Raw genomic sequence first — 23278 nt, forward strand, 5'->3', positions numbered from 1 at the left:
AGAACGCCCGAACGCTTTCAAGCAGACAACATTATCGCGCATTGTAAGCAGCCCGCAGGCATCTGACGTCGCAGCATCCCGCGAAAGGATACACGGTGTTCTCCTACGGGACACCGATAACGTCTAGGACGCACTCGACGCACAATATGTCGGCTGACGGAAACAAAAGGAACGCGTTAGCCCGCGAGAACGGTTCCGACAGATAAGTAGTATCCAGCGCAGAAACGTTTAGGTGGATGTAAGAGGCGTCGGACGAGAGGTCGACCGAAAGGAAATTTATGCTTCGCCACGCCGGTACACCGACGAGATTTACACGGGTCGTCCCAGCCTCCAACCGCCTGTCTTCCCGTACGTAATGCGATGTTCTCCGTCCCGTTTCCCTTTCGTCTTTTATCATCTCTCCAACCGTGTACCACGATTCGTGTCTTCGATTGCGAACAACTTGCTGCCATACCGCCGCACAATGGATCCTGTCGCCTCGATATCCTTTTCCGAGAGAAGGGACTCCATCAGTCGCTAAATTTCATTATATCGCGGAAATGAGACGTTCCTGCCCTCTTCTTAAAGACTGGATTCCTTTTGACAACGTTTGAAATCGTCTCTCGATGTTTGTAGTATAAGGAATTTTATTTTTAATAGTCACATCGAAAGGAGTCAATAAGTTCACGTGTGCCTGGCAAGATTTCAAATTTAGTTTTTATAAATTTAGTTAACAATAATCCCCTGTCTAGAAGTTTGTCAATCACTATGTTTGAAATTTTATATTGTTTATGAATAGACAAATATCCACATGATCCTGCAGATTTCATAGAGTGCAAAACTATAAAAAGAAGTTATCATTAAATTCTCTTCTCTTTTGTTACCCCAGAGAAAGTGTTTTTCTCATTAATCTTCAAATTGAAAATCTGTGGGAATAAAAGAAATAATTATTGATTTCTCTCTACAGATACCATCAAGTTCGGATTAACAGCAAAATTAGCGAGAAATTCAGTATAGAATTAGGTAGATTGACTTAGATAGGTTAACTCGAGGATTAGGTAGATAGAGGCAAATTTTTGATCAGCATTATAGGTAATTATTATATGTATACTTAGTTAAAAATTGATACATCCGTATTTTAATTTCTGTCAGTATTACACATGCGAATTGTTAAATATTTTGTTTCCTACTTTGTTTTGTAATGCAGAATATTTGTGTGGAATATACATTGCAATATCAGAGATATTGTTAAATATAAATGTTAAATAAACCTTGTTACCGTTATGAATGTTAAACATAGGTCACTAGATTATGCATTATTGTACAATAAATACTGAATGAAAATATTAGTACAATTACCTGATTGTTATTATAAATGATAAAATTAGATTTCTCGGGAACAAATCTACGCGTTGCTGTTTTCTGGGAATGAGAGAAATAATTTCATTCCGTCGCAATCGTTTTCCACAAAAGCTATTTATAGAATAGCTGATAATTGAGATCATTTTCTAAAGAAAGTTACCAGGAGAAAGAAATTATAAGAGTAACAAGAAATTGCAAATAACATTAAAAGTCTTACGAATACCACCAACAACTGATTAATAAATCCCTACCTTGCTTCCACATCTTAGCTTCCATTTTCGAAGAACCAGTTCGATAAACCAATTCAACGAACACCACATAATCCCAATATCCCTTGTTCCTTTTGTACTCCTTGAAAGACACCGATAAAATACAGTTACATACGTACACGTTTCTTTTATAGTATTCGGTTCTCAGCGTCGAGTCACGTTCCGATAATTATTTTCTCACCGATGATTCGAACGTTCTCTCCATTTCCCTGCATTTTCACATCGGCTCGGAGGATCAACTAACGGCGCGAAGAATTAATTTAGCGCGCATTAGGTGGATGCAAAAAGACGAGAGCAGAACGATACCAGCAAGAGGAAACGCGAATGAATCGAGCCCGATGAGACAGGAATATGCACTCTGATGCTAGGCTAGACACCGCAACGTGTTCGCGAACTGCCGCATTATGAATAGCCGGCATGCATTAAAGGATAACCTAATTTCGTGAAATTATATGCGTTGCACCGCTTCTCTACCATCGCGAACCATTCCATATAGATATACGATCTACATGAGCCGAACAAGCCAGAAGGGAGAAATTGTCGAGAATGCCATCGATCTGTCGTTAAACAGCATAAAGTTGAGCGTATACCTGAAGAAAACGATACAGTGAGGTCGTAAAATCGGTCAGTGGTTAAAGTTTCCAACTTTTGACGATCGCAGCAATTAAATACGACAAACAAGAAGAAAAATATGGTTGATGCATTCTTAAAGATTTTTTAATTTTAATGTTACTTCATGATTCAATATGAGGATTTTGCTATGGCATAATGGAAAACGTAAACTATTAGTTCGTTTTTATGACACATCGTTGAATTGTTAACGTTGATAGGAATTTATGTAAAAAAACTGATGCAAATGCTACTTGATACTTAACTTTTATCGAAAATTTTCAACTTTGATCACTGAGCGATTTTATAACCTTATTAATATACGTCCATCCACTACGCGAGTAGTATCAGCGCGTATGATGACCTTTCTTTTATTTTTGGGGACATCTGTTCCGTAATAAATTCCACAGTCTCCCTGTTTGCCACACTGGAAATATGGCCTACTTAACTCACAGAGCGGATGTAAAGTAGGAATTCATACGTTTCCAGGTTTGATAGCGAGGGGATGGTCCTATCTCTCGTGTATGTACTACGTGGAAGAAATTGCTTTTTGCCAACGCCTTGGTCCGGAGATAAAACCATCAACGACACGAATTAAGCGTATTTGCGAATTTATAGCGGGATGTGTCTGAAACAATGTCGATGAAAAATGCTTTAATATATTATATACCGGCGGATCTAGCTTTTCTTATTCGTATATTAATTATGCGCTTGCTTTCTTTCAGCGTGACGGTGTCCTGCTTCGAAAGAATGTTCTGTATTTATCAAGCCAGCGTCGCTCGTTTAAGATGCATGTTAAGGAACGTGGAAGATGAGAGTAAAAGATGAGGGAAAACTTCTAGATAGCTGTAATCGTTGAGCATGTCGACATTTAATCTCGATCAGCAAGAAATTATAAAGATGAAGAGTATGTGAATTTTCTGTAGTATGTTTCGTGGCAATCAGTTGGCTGCACAGTTGCATGCGTCGCTGTTACTCAGTCGTCATCAGTATCAGACGTACATAGAATAAAATCTCAGCTAGCGACATTAAGGCATTCAGATAACGCAATTGCTACCTGTCCAGCTTGAAAACTGTTTTGTACTCGACTGTTTTTGCCGCTTTAAACGATATAAACCATTTATTTCATAAATTGAAAACTAGATATGTAGCCAATGTAGCTTTATTATTGTAATAAAACAACTAAATAAAAATTTATTAACTAAATTACGCTACAAAGTTTTTATATGCCTTAGAGTATGTGGTACGTCGATTATCTACAATCTGGAGCAAAAAATCCAATTGTACTTTATAATGCAAAATAATTTTATACAACATCAGATGACATATGAAATATTACGTACACACAGAAATCAACTGATCCAACAACCACTTAGTCACGATCGTAAGATCATAAAATTGAAAGGTACAGCAAGGAAAAATACAGAAGATATATGTATTTCATGAAAATACATTTGTAGGTTACAACATACATGCGTCATAAGAAAAGAAAACATCTACCATATTACATTTACCAGATCTTTCTTAACACCATCGTCATTCTTTATAGACAAGCTTTCTACTTTCTATACGTATTTATTAATTTTTTAAATGCCACCAGAATTTCGTACGATTTCTAAAGACAAGAAGACCCGATGAAACAAAATCACGACATAACAAATTGCTCGACACGGTAACGGGGCTAAACGATGAATTCGTTACAAGGGTACAACAAATTCACCTTTCATTCCTCAGTCTAATCCCCGCTGCATACGCGTCTTATCAGATTAATTCAGCAGCAACGACGAAAACATTCTTGCCCGATAGGCAATTAGGAAGAGTATTCCGATGCTTTCGAGCGGAACGTTGTAACGATAGTCGGAGGCAGACTCGACGGGTGTCATTAATCCCCCTGGTGGCTCGTCCATCTTAATTAGCACACCGACCAGCAGCGGACCGGCTCGAACGACACGCGAATGACGGTTTTCCGCGCGAGGTACGTCCAAGTGCATGTGCACTCACTACAATTTTCGAGTTCTCTTCCGTGAGAAAAACTAAAACCGTTGTTTTCTTTTTCTTTACATTGTCGTTGTTGCGCACGTGCGAACTACTATTTCCCGAGGCGTACCAACGACTAATGACTGGCCTTATTATCGCGAGCTTGTCGACTTTGTTCGCGTTAGAGAGTTGCTGTTGCAAAGATATAAAATCCAGCTGAAATTACTTTATCTCTTGTGCGTCTAATGACAACCAGCTTCGAGAATAGGTGAACAGGTTCTATTCACTTTCACTTTTCGCCCAGAACGGATAGAAGAATTATGTTTGATCTAGAATTGGACAATTTGTTCGCTTCCTATTCATCTATCAAAATAACAACGAAATGGTGAAAATTTTTAATAAAGAAACTTCTAGATTTTAAACTTTCGCAATGATTAGATGATTAGATAATATTCGTGATTCTTCGGCAATCGATCGTATTTGTAATAGAACGTTGTGCTTTGCTCCGATGTGTCGACAACGTTGGGTCGTTTTCTTATCGCAGTTCATTTTCTCAGGGCAAAGCTGAAATGATTTCTGGCTCACGCTTCGTTGTACGTTTGCTTCTCAGCTATACCACCATACATCAGTCTTGTCTTTAATTACATCGACTTCTCACAAACTACGAATCGCGAACAAAAATTCTAATCAATTGACCACCGAATAAGACGCAAAGGTAGACCAGCAAATATTCCATTATCGAATCAGCAAAGCCAGTCGAAGCGTGGCCGGCGAGGCGTGCAACCGCGCGGATTTACTTGCGGCTGGCTCGTTACACCAACCGGAAACTGGCAATCGGGCCTTCAAAATTGCACGCGCGTCCATTTCGTGCCTTTTCGAAAGAATTAGGTATGTTTCACGCATGTTAGCTATTGCGAAAAGCTGTCGCGAGAATCACGGAGCCAGGGCAGCGTGCCTAAGCGGTTTGCAGCGTAGTCGCGCATGAAAACGCAAGCCCCGAAAATCGGGAACAGCGCCAATTAGGCCGCGTTTTCAATTGACCGCGTGCGTTTATTAAAACGCACGTTCAATTAGCTTTAACAAACAAACTGGCGCGATATCGTCGAAGACGGAGGTTATTAAATGTATAAATTGTTTGTTGTTGCCGGGTCGATGGGTCGTTCACGGTGCGCCGCATTCTAAAGCGTTCTTAAATGAGAAACGAGCCTCCCCGTTAATTGGAACGAGCCGTGACGGGCGTTCGCGCTTTCCGCTCGATAACGTATCACGATTGGAGCCCGCCGCATCTATGAAAATTCGCGCTCCTTTTCCCTTCGTTCGATTGTTTTTCCCTGTAAGCGAGCACCCGTTTGATAATTCACTCGTTAACGATGGAAAAGCGATTGTTCTCGGAGAAAATGGGTTAGGACGCGAACTGGGAAATAATTCGAGGCAAACGAGCAGTTCGATTGTTACCTGCGATTTTCTGTTTCGAGTAAATTCAATTTTTTTTTTAGTCGCAAGTGTTGTTACCATAACCAATTTTACGATGACCGATTTGTAAACCAATAATTTGTCTATTTTACAAATGTTCCAATTTTCTATAGTTTTTTCTTTTATTATCGTCAAAGATTTGATTAATCACAGTATCCCATATTGCATTAGTTTCATACAAATCAAATATTTAGCGATCTCCGTTGCAGATTCATTTCACTCGAACGAACTTATTGTTCAACAACAATAACAATTTCTATGTAGCTATATTATATATCAAAGTAACAGAGGCAAAGAGTTAGTCAGAGGAATTTACAATCCACCATTAATGATTTCTAATATCAATCAGAGTAGATTACTTCTGCATCAGATTACTACTGTTACTGCTGCGCTGATTATTTATTTACTTCCACATTAATATCCTTCTACCAATCACTGTTGGAAATTTATATTTAGGCAATAGACTATTTTTGGTTACGTGTATTAACACTGAAACGAGTATAATTCAATGAATCCCTTTCTTTTGAATTATATAACAAATTAAACAAGCTAGTTGTAACGTAAATAGCAACGTTTACGATATCTGCTCGGGGCAAGTTACATTTCCTGCAATTGCAATGATGTGAGCCTCAACTTGTACTATTACACTAACCATAAGTGTATAATACAACTCTCGGTACATCGTATCCGTTTCAGTTATCGTGTTTCGTAAAAACATCGTGCCGAAAGCGATATGGAAGCAAACACTTTTGTTTCCATTTCATCGAAGAGAGGAAAATAATTCTGGAAGAAGGTCTCGTAGAAAAGTTGCGATCAGTTTCTAAGTTACGTGTACTCGTCAGAAAAAGCCGAACTTGTTATACGATCTAAACGAAATTGTAATATCGTGTAATACTATTGGATCACGAAGCAAATAAATATTTGTACAACAAACAGTGGATAAATCCAACGTAATTTTACTGATCTTAAGAAATTCTATAAACGTCGTATTTCTGATTCAACGAGTTTGAAAACTATTTTCATTCGCGAAGAAGGAATAACGAAGCATCGATGGGGTCGGGAAACGAAAATTAGAAAAAATATGAAATTCGTAGTTTTTCTCTCAGCATAAAACTAACGATACTTGCGTTACTTTTTTGCAACATTCTTTTTTCGCTATTTTTTCTTTCCTTTTCTCTTCTCATAGTGCGTAAAAGGGAAAGCGACGTTGCACGCGTCGGTTGTTGCGAAAATTGAATCGAAAAAGTCGACGAAGATTACGTTTTTTCGTGCCGGTTGTTTATTTAACGAACGAAAGTTACGTAACGAGGCACGAGATGGCGATGTTCGCCCGAATTTAACTTTATTAGCGAATTTGCACTGTATACTTGTTATAATCTTGTTGGCCGGCATTAAGCTTTCATCGGTCCATTGAACTACTGTTACTGAACAACGAGGCGTTCATACGTCGATTTATGGATTGATTACATTATTAACAATTCCAGCTTTTCGACAAAGTAGAGAGAGAGAGAGATCCGACAAAATTCTCGAGCGTTGTCAATTAAAGTTTTGCAAGAAATATCAGTTCTGCAGATAGTTTTACGTATGCATAAAAAAGATTGTATATAAAAATTATTATACGCATATATATCCAGACAAAATTTAACATGTAAGGTGAAATAAACCATCATACAGGTTTCAAATGATTAATAAAAAAAGATTTAAAACAGGAAATATCCCTATATGAATAAAAGAGCATTAGAATTTGAATTACAAAATTTTGATTATATGGTATATCTATATTGATATATTTCCAAATGAAATTCATCGAAGTTAAAACGACTTGATTATATGAGGAGAAGAAAAAGCAGAAGCTTGATTCTCAAAGAAATGAAACAGATAAAATAAATCTTCATCATCCAAGAAATTTTCACCTCCCGTTTCATCGCTGACTTTCCACGAGTTTCATCATAACAGAAACCCGCACCCGTCGATTCTATTAGATACCCTGTCAAGCCAAAACTAATAACGCGTCCAAGATATATCGTAATTATCGCAAAGGTCGGATAAAGGTCCGGAATTTCAGATCGATGACAATCAGAGGCACGTCAGGACGCAAAGACGGAGTTTAATTTCCGAGGGTGCGCATGCACACCGACCGCCGAGAATTAATATAGATGGATATGAGTTATCTGCGAAACGGACCAAGCCCGGGTATGCCGGTGACGTGTATGACTCTCGTGATGGGGATCACAAAGTCCTGACAGGACATTCGGCTGGGCAGGACGATAGATATCAACCCGTTTTAACGTAACTGTCGAGTGGACGCTTTCAGATCTCTGAAACTGACACTGATGGCTTATCTGTCCTCGTCGAATCGCGGCTAATACGCATCCTCCAAGATCGTTCAGTTTATCCTCAACGAAAGCGGGATACAAGATAAGGTTGGCACGTGTCTAATTTATTTTCAATTGTTAGATAGAATTCGTTAGGTGTGACTTTGGTGCTATTTTAATACACGTGTAGTAGAAAAGTTGACATTTTTCTTATGATGAAGATTGTGCCAATGTGTTGAAATATTGGAACATGTTTCCATATACTACAGAAGCTACAAAGTTTAGATGGAACTATCGAGAATATATGTGGAACGTTTTTGGAAGAGCTGTAATTTTCCTTTTTATTTTTGTATATGATTTTATACAAATATAGAATTATAGGACCTGATTCGATGAAAAATAATCATTCTATTTTATACTTCCTGGATAGATAGAATCATAAAATCAAAGAATACTGTCTTCTATATAATTAGCGATACACGCTATTATAAACACGATCTATAAGCATAATAGAATTTCCATTTTTAATTATCATCCATAGTCGTCATTTGCATGTAACATTTCCTTCGCTCCCCGTTTTGTACGTTTCCGCGAAGTTACAATATTTATAAGGGAAACTGTTGCAAGAGTATTTACGTGCTTATTAAAAGGTGCTGCGAGGTTATGATATAACTAAGAGGATACGATGTTCCTCAAAAGAGACACGTTACATCTACTGGCTCGGATATCTTGGACATGTCACGCAAGTTCAAGCTATCCCCCATATTCGCTAATTGTTTACGAGATGCAACATGAAGTTTCGGCTAAGTTTGAAACTGATATTTTACAAAGAAACTTGAGATACTCAAGTGTCTATGTAGAGTTAACTCGTAATTAGTAACGTTAGAATGCAAACTTCCCGAGTAGAATAGCGACTGTTTCTATTTTCTGCATTAAATTCGGTTGCATGTTGCAAGGCCGCGTGTATCAAATAGAACGCGACCTTTCTTATTTTCGTTTCTCATACATTTCGTTTTGCCTCACGTAAAAATTTCCTCGTAAAACTATAAATTGGGACATTTTTGTAGGCAGTTCGTTTGAACAAAATATTTTAGCGAGCACCACATAGCAAGTTAAACTTCTCTTCTTACTTCAGTTGGAAAACATATTATCAATAAAATAATTTCTTTGTAATTCTATTGGCGCTGTTCCTGGAAATTAATTTTGACATACTAAATATAATTTCAATATTTCGCGCTGTCGTCAGTTCTAAAATTGAGATACTGTGTCTGGAAAATAATAATCCATAAGTATAAAATCGGAAGAATGGAAGAAATACGAAAAAATTTCATATTCTAGTCTACAATTATTGGAAATAACTAAATGGATATGTCTTACTTATTTCCAGAATGTCTATTATCTTTCTTTTTGAGCATAAAACTTTAATACCAATGACAGTTTTCGGTCATAGTCTTTAGTTAGTCTTCGATGAAAGATTATGAATCTTGCATTGTACAAGTTCTAACTTTTCAAGCGATAAATTTCAGCAACTTTCAAGATACGTTTCCGAGGTTTAAATTCATAGGAAAGATTCAGATAATAAAGTTACTGCAGCAAATTTCTTATTCTTTAACGTGGCTTAAAACAATTGAATATTGAAGACAATTTTAAAGCGTGATACCCATTTGCCAATTTCCAAAGTATTTGAACATTTAGCACAAGAAACTTTTATGCGTATATGTGTGTGTTATATAAAACCTTTTGAAATTTCATTAACACTATCACGAGACACAACTGTAATGATTATATTGATAAAATTTGAAATCAATCTGTAAATGTATATAGAAGTTAGAAATACTGCAGACATATATTTAATAAAGAATCAGTATACAGATGGTTCTACAAAATATTAAGATTTATTAACATGATAGATGATCGATTACTATATACATACGCAATTTTTGTGAAATATATTTACACATACTCGCGCTAAATATCTTGAAATTTCTATATGCATATATTCTCAGATTTGTTTCAAACTTGGGTTTCATTACAGTGCTACTGAAAGTTCAAAATATTTCGTATATCGCACATAATACGTTAATAAAAAGTATCTACAAGTGTTCGAATACTTCCGCAAACCACTGTACATTTCATATTTAATATTGCAATTTGACTATTTCGCGCAGACAATCAATGAGTTTGTCCCAATCGTTAAAATATTAATCTCAAGTAATCTCGGAAATTTACGCAAAGTAGTAATCTCACAAAAGATTCAATAAAACAAAAACTCCAACTATCAGTGCATCTTACTACAAGAAATATAAAAAATTTTTCTCCATTATTTGAGTTCATCATAGTCGGCGCAAAACGGTGTTGTTGGATCAACCACAGACGCAACATTACCTCCGGTTGCAGGTTTCGCGATACGCAAATAGAAGCGGGCAAATATAAACGGTACATCGTTTTCCTGTTTATCAGCCGATAACTTCGGGGGTGGGAAGCTAAGATTAACCACGATCTAAACTTGACTTAACGAGTAATCCTGCCCTTCCCGACCTCCCAATAAACTTCCTTCCACTGTTGGTATTCATATATGCAGCGAGCGCGCGAGTGCACAGACCTCAGATTGCCTTGAATCTTCTCTGACCCGAAGCACCAACGAGAGTACACGGATCGCAATATCGTCAGGGTCAATCTGCGGACCTCCGTCAAACGGAAAGCAAATCAAATTCCCCGGCAAAGCATGCACGCGCCAATTAGAGTATTTCGCCGGGAATCCTGCTTTGATCAACGCACCGGCCACCTGAGTAATCTCGTTTGTAACCGATGAATACGCTCCGTGATTATTATCAATCGCCCGCCCCGCGTATGAAAATCGCGAGACATTCAATCGGAGGTCCGCGGTTTCTCCCATCAATTACTCTTCGTATTCCTCGGTACGCTTACTGTGAAAATGTTTACACGCGTGGTTGCTACAACTCAGAGACGATAACGATTTCGAGGAGAAACGCGGCTTACGCGTATGTGCTTACCGTCGGTTTCGAGTCGATTCGAAATTGGGGACTGGCTTGAGGATTTGTCTCGAACCGTTTGAGTGTTTAGTTCGTACATAGTTAACGTGAGCAATACGTTAAATATCCGAGAAGGAAATTTGTTGCACAGAGAAATTATAAGGCAGGGTGACAAAAATAAGAATACATTAAGGCAACGATTCGTTCGTTGTGCTTAGACTGTGGATGTTTGCGAATTTATGGAAAATTTCAAGTCGTAAAAAGATTTGAATATGAATACTTGAAAATTTGAATATTTGAAAATTTAAATAAGTTTCAAATCAAATTTAAATATTTGTAAATTTAAATACAAGTTAAATATTTGGAAATTTAAATATATACATATATCAAATATTTGAAGTGAGTTACTTCTATACCTACATCATAATGTATAGTAGGCGAAAAGAATTTCCATATAGCTATCATTTTTGAAATTATACTGGTGAAGTAAAATATAAATTTGCATAAACGTTCATAATCTAGTTGTAATAAATGAGTAATTAGAAACTTACGAAAAATTACGTAAAAAAGTTCTTTAAGTAATTAAACAATTTCTTCTATATTGTACAAATATTTAACGCTGCATCACTTTAAAGGATTTTAATTTGATGGATGAACGAGATTAACACAAAAAATTGCCATCGATGGGACGATATACGAAATTCGAGTTAAAAAATATAATTAACGATTGTAACAGAGTTAACGATTAACTTGCTCCATTTACCTATATTGTTTGAAATAACTAGACAATATTGATACGATAAATTTATGAATATTAATTTTCATCGATTGATTTAATTGTATTTCTTTGCTTAATTCGTTTAAAATAATCGATATATCGTAATTATCAAAGGTCGTAAACCGCCGTAAACGCATGCATTGTTTTGGTCAGTGTATCGCGTTACGGTGGTCACTGGCCGCATTGAGTTATGTTGATCAGATAACCGAGGGGAACGTAATACCATTTGTTAGGGGTTCAACGCGTTCCTGATAAAATTCATTTCTGCGGACGGTATTTGAAAAGTTAATCTTCGACAGCTTCGATAAGCTATTCATCGGTGAAAACTAACGTGGAAAATTCGTGTGATAACGTTTACCTGAATACTATTATTCTCCTGTGAAATCATGAAATTGCGTATTTTGTGTCTGAAACACTCACCATCTGAAACATACGAATAGAACGATCGTAAATTTTAACGCAATGAAATTAATTGCTGTTGGAATTTAAAGATAACATGGAACAGATAGATATGACAAAAAATAAAATAGAAAATTCCATGTATCTAAAGTAATGGATTCATAAAATAATTTAAACGATATATTTCTTCCTTTTAAGTATTCACTTGTTTTGTTTCAAAATATTCTTTATGTGACTAGAAAGACAAATACTTTAGTCGTAGAAAAATCTATAATCCAACGATTTCACGTGGTTAATAAAATTTGTCTACAGTTGCTACGAAAAGTAAAGGCGTATTATATTTAATTAATAAGTACAATTCAAGCACATTTCATATCGTCTAGCATGGTTATAAAAATTTGATACTATGAGAATGAAACACATAGAACCAGATAAAAAAAATGCTTCGCTGGAAAGTAAAATTACACCAACACTTTTTATATATCTAAAATCCCTAAATATTTTTTAAGATTCCCATCTCCTTGTAACACCATCACGGCCTGTAGTTTCACATAATTCACAGAGAAAGACAATCGTAATAAGGTACGCACTTTGTCCGTAAAAAAAGAAAAACATCTACATGGCATCTCAACAGAAACAGAATAAAACTATCTAAAAATAGACGCTTAATTGATTCAAACAGCCGGATTTCACATGAACAGCAAATCGTCGATTATCTGCATCGCGTCGCTGGCACGATTTCCCGACGTACGAGAATGAAAGGATAGTCTAGAAGGCCCGGAGTTAATATCGCGGCGCCAGAAAAGGCCAGGGTAGGCCAACGGCACGAGATAGTCGGAGGGATAGTTTGCCGGTGGAGAAGCAGAAGGAAGGGCGAGACGCGGTCTAATAGAGACAGAAAGCCAATCTACCCTTTCGTAGGCGAAATACATATACCGCGGTCTTTCTAATCTACAGGAGAACCCTTTCAGGTTTTTGGGGTAGAAGAGAGCGCAAACATCGTCCCCCGACGTCGTCGTTAGCTTCGGCCACGGGGATCGTCCGTCGTCGGCGCTGGTCCAATGGCTTTCGCTCGATCTCGCGCGGCCGGAAAGTTTCGCCTTGTAGCCGAAATTAAACCGCGACGATGAAGGCCCGCCGAGACTTTAACGACGAGTGAAAGCGGTACACTCGAGCGAATCGGAATTTTCACGCTGGGGGCGAGCCGACTACGCCACAACGTGTTACCCCCTCGTTCCTCCCAGGATCCGGTTATTTTGCGATGCTTATGAGACGGTTGCTTTCATACGGGGAGTTGTACGTACCGCGATGAGGATGGTTAAATATGTTTTGAATACGACATGAATCACACGATTGAGCAGATTTAGTTGGGATTAATTGGGACGATCTTTTTGTTATATTTTCACGAGTGCCGTAGCGCGAAAAGAGTTTCCTGTTTTTCCCTTTTATAATAATATGATACAGATGACTGTTCTATTGTAGCGATTGTACGATGTGTAATAATTAGGGTTAATAAAATAATCTTTTAAACTGTAGAATTGTAATGAAGCAACAACATTGAAAGATTTATTCGAAAAGTGCGTAAAGGAATTCCTACGAAATATTGTACACTTTAGAGTAGCTTACAAGATTTCTAATTGTAAGATCAATGTACATCTTGAACGTAGTGTCTACAAATTAAATAAACGTATTACGTTATAGTGATAGCAATATTTTTGATATTGTTTTGTTGTGTTAAAAGTATAAATTGAAAGGAACGCAGAGATCGAAGTAATTTCTTAGTCATTGTCCGTGCCATTAATCTCGACATTCCAATCGTCTTTATTTCACGTTTCATCAAACATTTCCATCAGCGATCGACGCCCAGGTGAACTCTGCCTCGACTCGTTTTTTCTCCCCCCATTACTTGGTTGTCGCGTTTAGAGGCGATGATGGAACGAAATAGCGTGGCACTCAGCCGTTTTCAACTAAACAGAAATCGATGGAAGTCCGTTCGTAGGTAACGAAACAATAATACGCTCCGTTCGTGTCTCGGCTTCACGACAAGACACGAACAGTCAGTCCTGGGTCGAGCAACGACAAGAAATTCTTTTTCTTTCCTCTGCGAGAGAACGCTCTTATCGTTATTACGTCGTTTGACGGCCACAATGCCATCTGGAGTAGGGGAGAAAGAAGATAAAAAAAAGGAGAAGGATAGAAGCCGGAGAAGAGGGTAGAATCACTGCTGCAAGGGATCAAGGAAGGGAAAGAGACAGAAAAAGGGAACGATTGCATTCGGCTTGAATGCGGAGCATAACGGGGAGCAAGTGTGCAAGAGAACGAGTCCTTTTCGCAGTTTATTCTTCGTGAAGTCGAACGATTGAGGAGCAGGGGGCCTCTCGCGAGTACCATCAAGTCAATAGAGAGAGGACCTCGTCGTTATTCCTCGGCTGGCATGCTCTCGAAGGGCGAGGCGTGCCATAAAGGCAACGATGAATAATTATCGCGAGTGCTTCAAGTAAAACAAACAACTAACCGCGCTCGACTTGACGGCTAAGTGGCATATTTAACAAACAACCGGGCCCCGAATGGGCTCTGCCGGTGCACGTGGACATGGACCGAAACGCGAGGGTCTTTCCTTCCTTCCTTCCTTCCTTCCTACCTTCCTTGCGTGTACGTACGTACCTGATTAACGGATACTCTCCAGGGGCCGAAATAAAGAGGAGCACTTTGATTCGTTTAGTTACCGCATTGTTCTCGATTCTTGCAGAACAAACGTGTCGGAAGATGCTTGACGTCGAACTTCATTGTTGGATCAAACGATTCGAACGATGGGAGAAACGGTGTAGGTTAGATTCATTGATGGTGGCGGACATGAGCTGAAGACGAAGGAACGCTAGTTTACTTTTGAAAATATTTTGATGAAGGAATGATTTAGGGTATAGTTAGTTAGATGATTTTATGAAAATTGATGAGTTATCGAAGAGTTGGCAAGTATTTCAAAAGTTTCGAGAGGAAGTTCAAGGATTTTAAAGAGACTGTAGCTTTAGAGCTAAAAAATATTTTTGTCATTGTTTATCACAAATCATGTTAGTAATTTATTTCGTGTGGTTTCTGAGGAAATATATTTTTTAAATACAAATTTTATGCAAGTATCTCCTGACGATTAAAATTCTAATATTGCAATGGCTGCGAACATATTCTTGGAAAACATCTATTTTATTTAAAAAATCGTGGAATAGTTTACCTCGATCAGTTGGAATTATCGAGCAATTCCCAAACTAGCACAAAAACTTAATGCACAAATGCTTACGACTCAATCTGATCGAAATTTGAAAATATACTCGCCAGCATTACAAATGTAAATGATCCAGAATAAAACGTACGACCGCTTGAACTATCGGCTCATGCAAATAGCCAGAAGTTACATAAAATATCGTAGTTCAATATAACTCGGTCGATTTCCCGGTGCCGGCGAAAATTTGAAGAACCATTCTCCATTGAATATAAATCACACGTTGTCCCTCTCCGCCGTCGATTTTCGTATTCTACGCTAGGATATTCCAATTTTTACCGTCGGATATGCATTCGTCGAGTCAGTTTCCATCTAGTCGAACGCCACTTCTACGTACCATTTACATCGCGGCCTATATCCATTGCTAACTGTGGCCAACAAGCGGTTTCAATAAGGGTCGAAGGTTCGAGTGCTTTCTTTCTCGTATGAATCCAGAGAAAGAATTCATATTAGCTATACAGTCGCGTCGTTCCTACATCCCGATTCTGAATTAAATTGTTGAATTGCAAATTCATTATATAAAATTTAAGTAGTTGTATATTTAGAGTACCGTAGAAAATTTTGGAACATGTTACTTGACTGAAGGAAGTAGGTGTTGCAATAAAAAGAATCTTAAAATTATCTACAGCTTTATAGAGGGATTGCATGATCATCGTACGATATAATAGTGTAAAGTTAATTACTAGCAACATTATACTATATTATTGTTAGTAGCATTATACTTACATACTATATTACTATATTATTATTTATTTTTTTAAGAATCGCAGTCTTTTAGATAATGGACTATTCATACAACAAGTAATTATACCCTCCATCATAAGAAGCAATAAAAATCTCAAGTGTTTCATACCTATAAATATAAGTAGGGTTCGCAACACCCTTCTATCTGCAAGGGTAAAAATAACCCTAGCACCGATCTAACTCCTTCACAAATAATTTCAGACCATTAATTAACCAGAACACGCTTTTCGATTGAACATTATCCATCATCTGATTCTCCTGTTACATTGAATTCACATATAGTACATAGAATCATATAGAAGAGGTCACATAGAAGTGATTAACTCCGCCTTATGGAGGTTTTCAGATTTTAGTGCCAAAGCACTCGTGATCGATTCTTATCTTATACAGTTACATCGATTTTCTCCATTTTCAATTTCGCGAAGTTAATTAATTTAACAAATAAATGGTTCGTATATATCTGAAAAATTTAACGAATGGTCGTTCCAAAGAAATACGTTCTCGATGCAAGGGAAAGGACCATAAAGGAGCAGAAACCCTCCTCTGGAGTAACCGGCGGCCGGCGACCGGGTTATGCCCATAAAATTTTATACGATCCGCCTACATAGCATCTCCATTAGCCGCGGTTCTCGCGCCCCGCACGCACGAGACTTTTCCACGCCACGCTTTCCACCTGTCCCCGCTGCTCATGGACCGAAGCACGAATAAAGAGAGGCCACGAGGGGTGTCGCTATTTTTGCCCTTAAACGCGACGGTATACCGTGGTTCCGCATTACGCGATGGAACAGCCGACGAGATAATACCTGGGAAGGGAGTTCGACCCCGGTGTTCCACGGGTTTTAAAGCGCTCCCTATGGTGGTGAGACGGGGAAGGAAAGTTCGAGAGAGGAAACGGCGCACGGACAGGGTGAAGATGGCCTCGAAGGAAAGGGTGAGTGGATAGAAAGGGACTGGATGTTAAGGGCGCGACCCGACCTGACTTCGAACATTGCCTCCCTTTTCACGTCATTTAGATAAAATACGAAGGCTCTGTTAGGGCCACGATGCCAGTCACTGTACTTCTGCTGTCGGCTTAGCGACCGGTTTTCTCAGACACTTTGGATTTTCCACGACTATGAAAGTTGAAACGATGGTACATAATGGTTGTATGCAACGCGTTCAAGTATTAATTTGAGTGATCGTATAATTGTTGAAGCGATCGTATACGCGAAGCGTGATACAATTAGCATATAGATATTGATTTGCTGAAATTTAAGAGACGCACAAAGGCACAAATTAGTTTGCTTTGTTTCATGTAAAAGACGAAATATTTTTTGTACGTGCTAGAGAATTTTAATTTGTTCGACCGAATTTGTTTTCGACAGACTTGGAGGGTGAATATTTTATTTAAGTATACGATGTTTGAAATTTTTTCACTTTTTCATTTTGAACTTTATGAGAGCAAATTTTCTTCTCATTAAAGAAGTTAGTTACTCGTTATTTATGTTATTTTTTAACGATTGAATTTGCGAAATGATTGTCTTTATTAAAGCTGTCTTCATTTGCTAGAAATTTAAAATATAGTATATTCTATTATTATATCTATATATTATAATACAATATACTAATAGACCAAATTTAAATTTTTGATAAGGAACATTGATTTTCTAATAATGATTTGATGGAAACGTATAAACCTTGCAGTAAGTTAATATCTTGCAGTAAGTAAGTTAATTTTGATCATTATTTATTTTAGCGAACGAATCGTTGGCAGGAACAAGTTTGATACCGAATGCGAACACGTTTCCCTTTTGGCTAAACTGGAACATCAACCGGAAATACGTATCGCCTATTATTATTCATACATTCTCGTTCATTGTGTCCGAAGGAGGCTCGTTATTTTTGCGCATGTCGATAATGTCTGCGCATCGAGCAGCTCGACACCACCCAAGTTTTCCATATATAGAGTGTAACCTAACCCTTTGTTCTGTAATATCGCGCTACACTCGTGGTTAAGGTCTAATTGTGCTTAAATGCGAATTGCGTTCGTAATAAAATATTATTTCAGGTAACGCTAATATTAAATTTAATTTTAATTTCTGGGAATCGTGAACCATGAAATTTTACAACGATTTACGACGATATTTTCGATACTCCAGAGGTGAATGGCTAATTATATATAATAAAGCCGTAATGTTAAATTTCTGAAACGGATTCGAAATATGTAATAAAAATGTATGCTCGATTTCACCTTATTTTGGGATTATACTAATGCTTTATTAATTCTTGCAACAGATACTTTTTTTTAAATTCCGTTTGCCTATTTCTGATAAAAAGATAGGCAGATAACAAGATAACAAATAAGATTCTGATAAAAACATAATGTCAATCTTTTATGAAAGATATCAACACACATGTACAAGTTATTATGCATACTAAAAGTATATATAAAAACCAATTGCTAGAGCATAACATTATTTAAAAACAAATTCAATCATATGTTGTCATAAATTTATTTCACTGATTTTAAATATTGCTTATATATCAGAAAGATTATTCTTTCAGCTAGTGGCACTCTACACATTAATCTCTGTGATATTATCAATACCAAATATATAATATGAAAGATCCAAGTGGTAACTTTCAACATTTGGCATGTTCGTATCGCGACAGTGGCGAAAACGTGGCAACAGCCGAGATTGCCGGCGATGAAGAAGGCTAGTTTGCAAGAAGGGGTGGTTCGAGAGGAGCAAAGTTAGCGACACGTCCAAACTTATCTCCCCTCTGTTTAATTTAACGTAGCTTCGAGTTAGCCGTTAACGCAGATCCGATGAAACTCGGCCGACGAGCGTAGTTTCCGCGATCCTGGACCGTTTCGTTTCTTCTTCCGACTTCTTCTTCTTCTTCTTCCTCTTCCTTGTCGTTGTCGTCGCCATTGCCAACGATACGAGCGAGGCCGTTGGTTCGCGTTACAGTAATGCGATACATCGCTGCAATATCCTCTGGAATACTGCGACAACCCGTTTCGCGCCATTTACTCCCTAATTTGTAGCTGGAAAAGTTAGCTCGACTCTCAGCATCTCGGATAAAAGGACGTTTCAAGCACGAAATTTAAACAGAAGGTGCTTCTTTTTATCAGGAGAGAAAATTTAGCGAGTTATAATCAGGATATTTGGAAATTAAGTAACCATCAAAGTGGTTAAATGAACTGTGTAATATTTGCTTTGCTAATTATTATTGATTAAGCAACCGATTTTATAGATTGGTTTTTATTGAAAGTATAATTAATTATATTTAAAAATGAAAATTATGGTTATAATATATTTCGTAGAAAAGTCTACAAAAAGGCATATTTTGTCCAGAAAAAAGTTTGTCCAAGCTTTTAAACGGAAGTATACGCATACGTATATTTCTAAATATATTATGCACAGATAATTATAATTAATTTCAATAACACTCGAAACTAATTTTACAAAATGTTTATATATATTCAATAACCGATAAAATCTACAACGCGTTATTTTAGTTAATTTTAATTCGTAGCGTTAATTATATCAAAAGATTTTTCATTTATTAGGATTCCTGTCATAAGTGATTCCTTGATGCCAATGCAAACGTTCTATCGATACGAAAATAGGGCTTCCTTAAACATGCAAAATATGTGGCAAAAATTGTATACTCTGTCGAGCGTATCATAGATGATGGAGAATTTTGATTACAATTGAAATTTCTCGGAAGATGTTTCCATACATGATACGCTGGCCCAGTGAAGCATGCATATTTCCATATTCGCGTGTGAACACGAACTTGTGTTTTGTGCTTGCATAAATTTATTTGAGGGAAGGCGGCAAGAATATTTAATACGAGATGTACAATATTACGATAATTAGTAATTACGATCTTTATTGATCAGACAAAGTATACTTCTCTCACACTGAAATACCTTATATTGTGAACGTATCAATATTAAATTTTGTATTATGAGATGCACTATAGAACATTATCATTTAGTCTCATTTCAGTTCACTACAATTTAAAGTTTAGTAATAATGATTTAGCAGTACTTTCTGTTGAAAGCCATCCGTCTTCCGACTGTGTTATTATGATACAAGTGCATACATATCTCAAAAGACTATTTCGAATAAATTTAATAACGTTTGAGTTACAGATTTTCTACAGATTGTATTTATAATTATTACATTTATAAATATTGCTGGAAATTTGATTATGTTTTCTTAAGAAGATTATTTCGTGTGATAATTTAAAAACTAAGTTGGTGGCTGGAAATTATTAAGTTCTAAAATAATAATTTAATAATTAAACGAAATTAATAACGATAATATTAATACATACGCTTAATGAAACATTTCGTCTCTAACGAATAACAATATTCAGAAATATATAATCCCATACACAGATATAAATTACAATCACTTCTCATTCGTGCACACTTTTCTTGCCTCCATTTTTGCACCTGTCTGGAATATCCCTTTCACTCCTTTCACAGTATTCCGCGTTCAATTACATCGGCAAGGTATCCATTTCGGAATACGGAGATGAATAAAGAAACGTGGTCTGCGATCGCGCCAACCAACGATACGTGTAGCGATCGAATAAAACCGACAAAATTTGCCCCTCGTCAAAAAAAAAGCTATAAAAAATCGCTCTTTGAAGGCACGCGTACACGCGAACGAACCGATGTTCCGCTGGTTTCCGCATGGGCTACGAAAACATGGCTCCTCAGCCTACTACAACCGATTCCACTTGAACGGTCGCTGCTGAACATCGTGTCTGTACATCATTTCGCCCGTGATTTTACAAACGTGTAAGCTAGAATGGTTTGACGAAACAAAAAAAGGAAGAAGAAAAAAAAAAATAAAAAAGAGACGTAGAAAAAAGAAGAAAAAAGAGTAAAAAATTGGTACCGAAGGCAACCAATTCACATTTCCGTAGAACATCAAGCACTACTCGCCCGGATGAACGCGTTCCATTCCCATTTTTCTTGTTTGCTAGAAAGTTTCGCGTGCGATTTGATATATTTTGCGAGAGGAACTGCGTTGCTCAACGAGATAGTCTTTATAGCTTGGCTCGTTCCATCGAAGCGGTGCATACCGTTCTTCAATTAAATTAGCAGACTGTTTCATTCTAGGAGCACGAATGATCCAGACACGCGATTAACGTTCTTGTGCGATTTAACTACATTCCAGAATCCTGCTATAACCCATCGGTTAGTTTCGACGCTTCGTTATTGGGAATTCTGCTGTTTCTAATGTCCGGTAGCGTGGGACAGATACCTGTTATCGTAACCGCGTTTTGCGGATCGTTCAGCTACTTTCGCTGATTGAGTATACTGATTCCTTTGTGGATGGATTCTATTGCTCTAGGTTTAATATTTAAAATGCAATAGGTGATTTTATTTTAGAACGTGTATTCACGATAACGCAAGAGATACTGTTTGTCCAAATTTGTAATGCTATTAGTTATATCATTAATTAGTTATATTAAATTAGAATTTGTAATACTTGAAAGATACATTGAGTCTACAATTTCGAACTTATTACGATAATATCTCTGCAAATGATCAGTAGTTCAGTTGTTCTGTGCAGTCATAAAATATCTGCATCTGTTAAATATTCTTTGAAAAATTATATCTCAAAAACCTCTTTATCAGTACAACCAGTAAGCACTCATTTAATCTTCATCATCACAACTTTATTCCTTTCACAAAGAACATTTCCGACTACGCGGCTACGATGGCGGATAGCATCGGTAAGAAAAATGATTCTCAAATACCCGGAAGACGAAGCAGATTCGGAACTGTTCGAGAAAGATGTTTAACACTCGTGTGTAAACGGAAGAACCTTGTCCTAAGACCTGTATTCGACGGAACTCACGGCGTCGTCGCTCGAGGAAAAGCGGAAAGTCGACGGGGAGACAGAACGATGCCGGTGGTCGGGGAAAGCAGAAGTACGGTCTTAAGAAAACTCGCAATATTTACCCAACGGAAATCAGGCACGACGTAAAAATACAAATCGCCCTAATCATTATTTACTTTACTTTACCAAGCACCGCGTCCGTAGCCGTACCTCGTTTCAGCAACTTTGCCCAACGCGAAAAGAAGTTTTCGACCTTCGTTGCACACGACAACGTCGATTTACGACAAAATCCGGCCATCGATTATCGAAACGTTTGATTAAAGAGGATTTCAGCGACGACCGTGAGTGAACGGGAATGTTAATTACGTTGGTCGAATAAAACGTTCGTTAATTTCGAATTACTTTATCTATTTTTATTCTTAGAATTTAGAATAATTAAAAATTGAACACAAAATTATTTAGAATTTTTCTAGAATGATAAATTTATTTATGTTATTATATTAATATAATTATTGTATGATAAATCCGTTTTGTACTATACCGGAAACTACTACATACTTCTCGCTGAATATACTCATACTGCGTAAAAAGCGAAAAGCTTGACCCTTGAAAGGGTACTTCGCAGAATAAACACTCGTATAAATGCTCTTGCAAACTTGACGCCAATATTCCTTTTTCTATGATAAAGTGCAAACTTAAATAAGATAAACGTCATGAGCTAAAATAATTAAAAAGGAAACGTGACTCGAATATGTTACATAATTAGAACGTTGAATAAAAATTTCTTGTTCTTATTAAATAGACGTTTGGTTTATTACATTATTTGCGGTATAGACGCAATTTTCAATCGCGACGTCGCGGCGAGATTAAAACTGGACGGATCGTGAATTCTCATTTAAATTCTGATACGGTTAAACGTCGTCGATCAGATCGAACCTTACCCCGATAACTGCTCTAGTTTTTATTACCACTGACGCATAAACTAGAATTTCCGAGGGAATTAATTATTCGTGCCGATTCAATATTTACCGGCCATTAGCGAACGCGACGATGCGATGGAACGAATTCCTTCTCGATGGCTCCGCAGCCGATAAATTAAACTTTCATAGAAAATGCTTATCTCGCTACGGTAGGAAATTCCGCCCGATAAGCGTGGTCGGCATCAACGCGGTAAAAGAAATTCGATTAGGTTCACAGCCGACATATCTCGATACGTCCTTCTTCCCTTTCTCTCTTTCTCTGGCCTGAAAT

General features: G+C 37.3%; 2 protein-coding genes across 4 annotated transcripts in view; one reads left to right on the plus strand and one right to left on the minus strand.

The window, feature by feature from the left end:
• LOC117213552 (semaphorin-2A) overlaps window positions 1–23278 on the minus strand; it is a 553485-nt gene that overhangs the window by 320062 nt on the left and 210145 nt on the right. The gene's annotated exons all lie outside the window — the stretch shown is intronic.
• Window positions 16913–23278, plus strand: part of LOC117213554 — a 34568-nt gene continuing 28202 nt past the window's right edge. Inside the window, exon 1 of the mRNA XM_033458983.1 lies at window positions 16913–17103. Within this exon, the coding sequence (XP_033314874.1) occupies window positions 17026–17103 (78 nt within the window). The 5' untranslated portion in view covers window positions 16913–17025. The remainder of the gene's footprint in view (window positions 17104–23278) is intronic.

Source organism: Bombus bifarius, unplaced genomic scaffold (assembly GCF_011952205.1).
Source record: "Bombus bifarius isolate JDL3187 unplaced genomic scaffold, Bbif_JDL3187 scf7180000009125, whole genome shotgun sequence".
Classification (NCBI taxonomy): domain Eukaryota; kingdom Metazoa; phylum Arthropoda; class Insecta; order Hymenoptera; family Apidae; genus Bombus; species Bombus bifarius.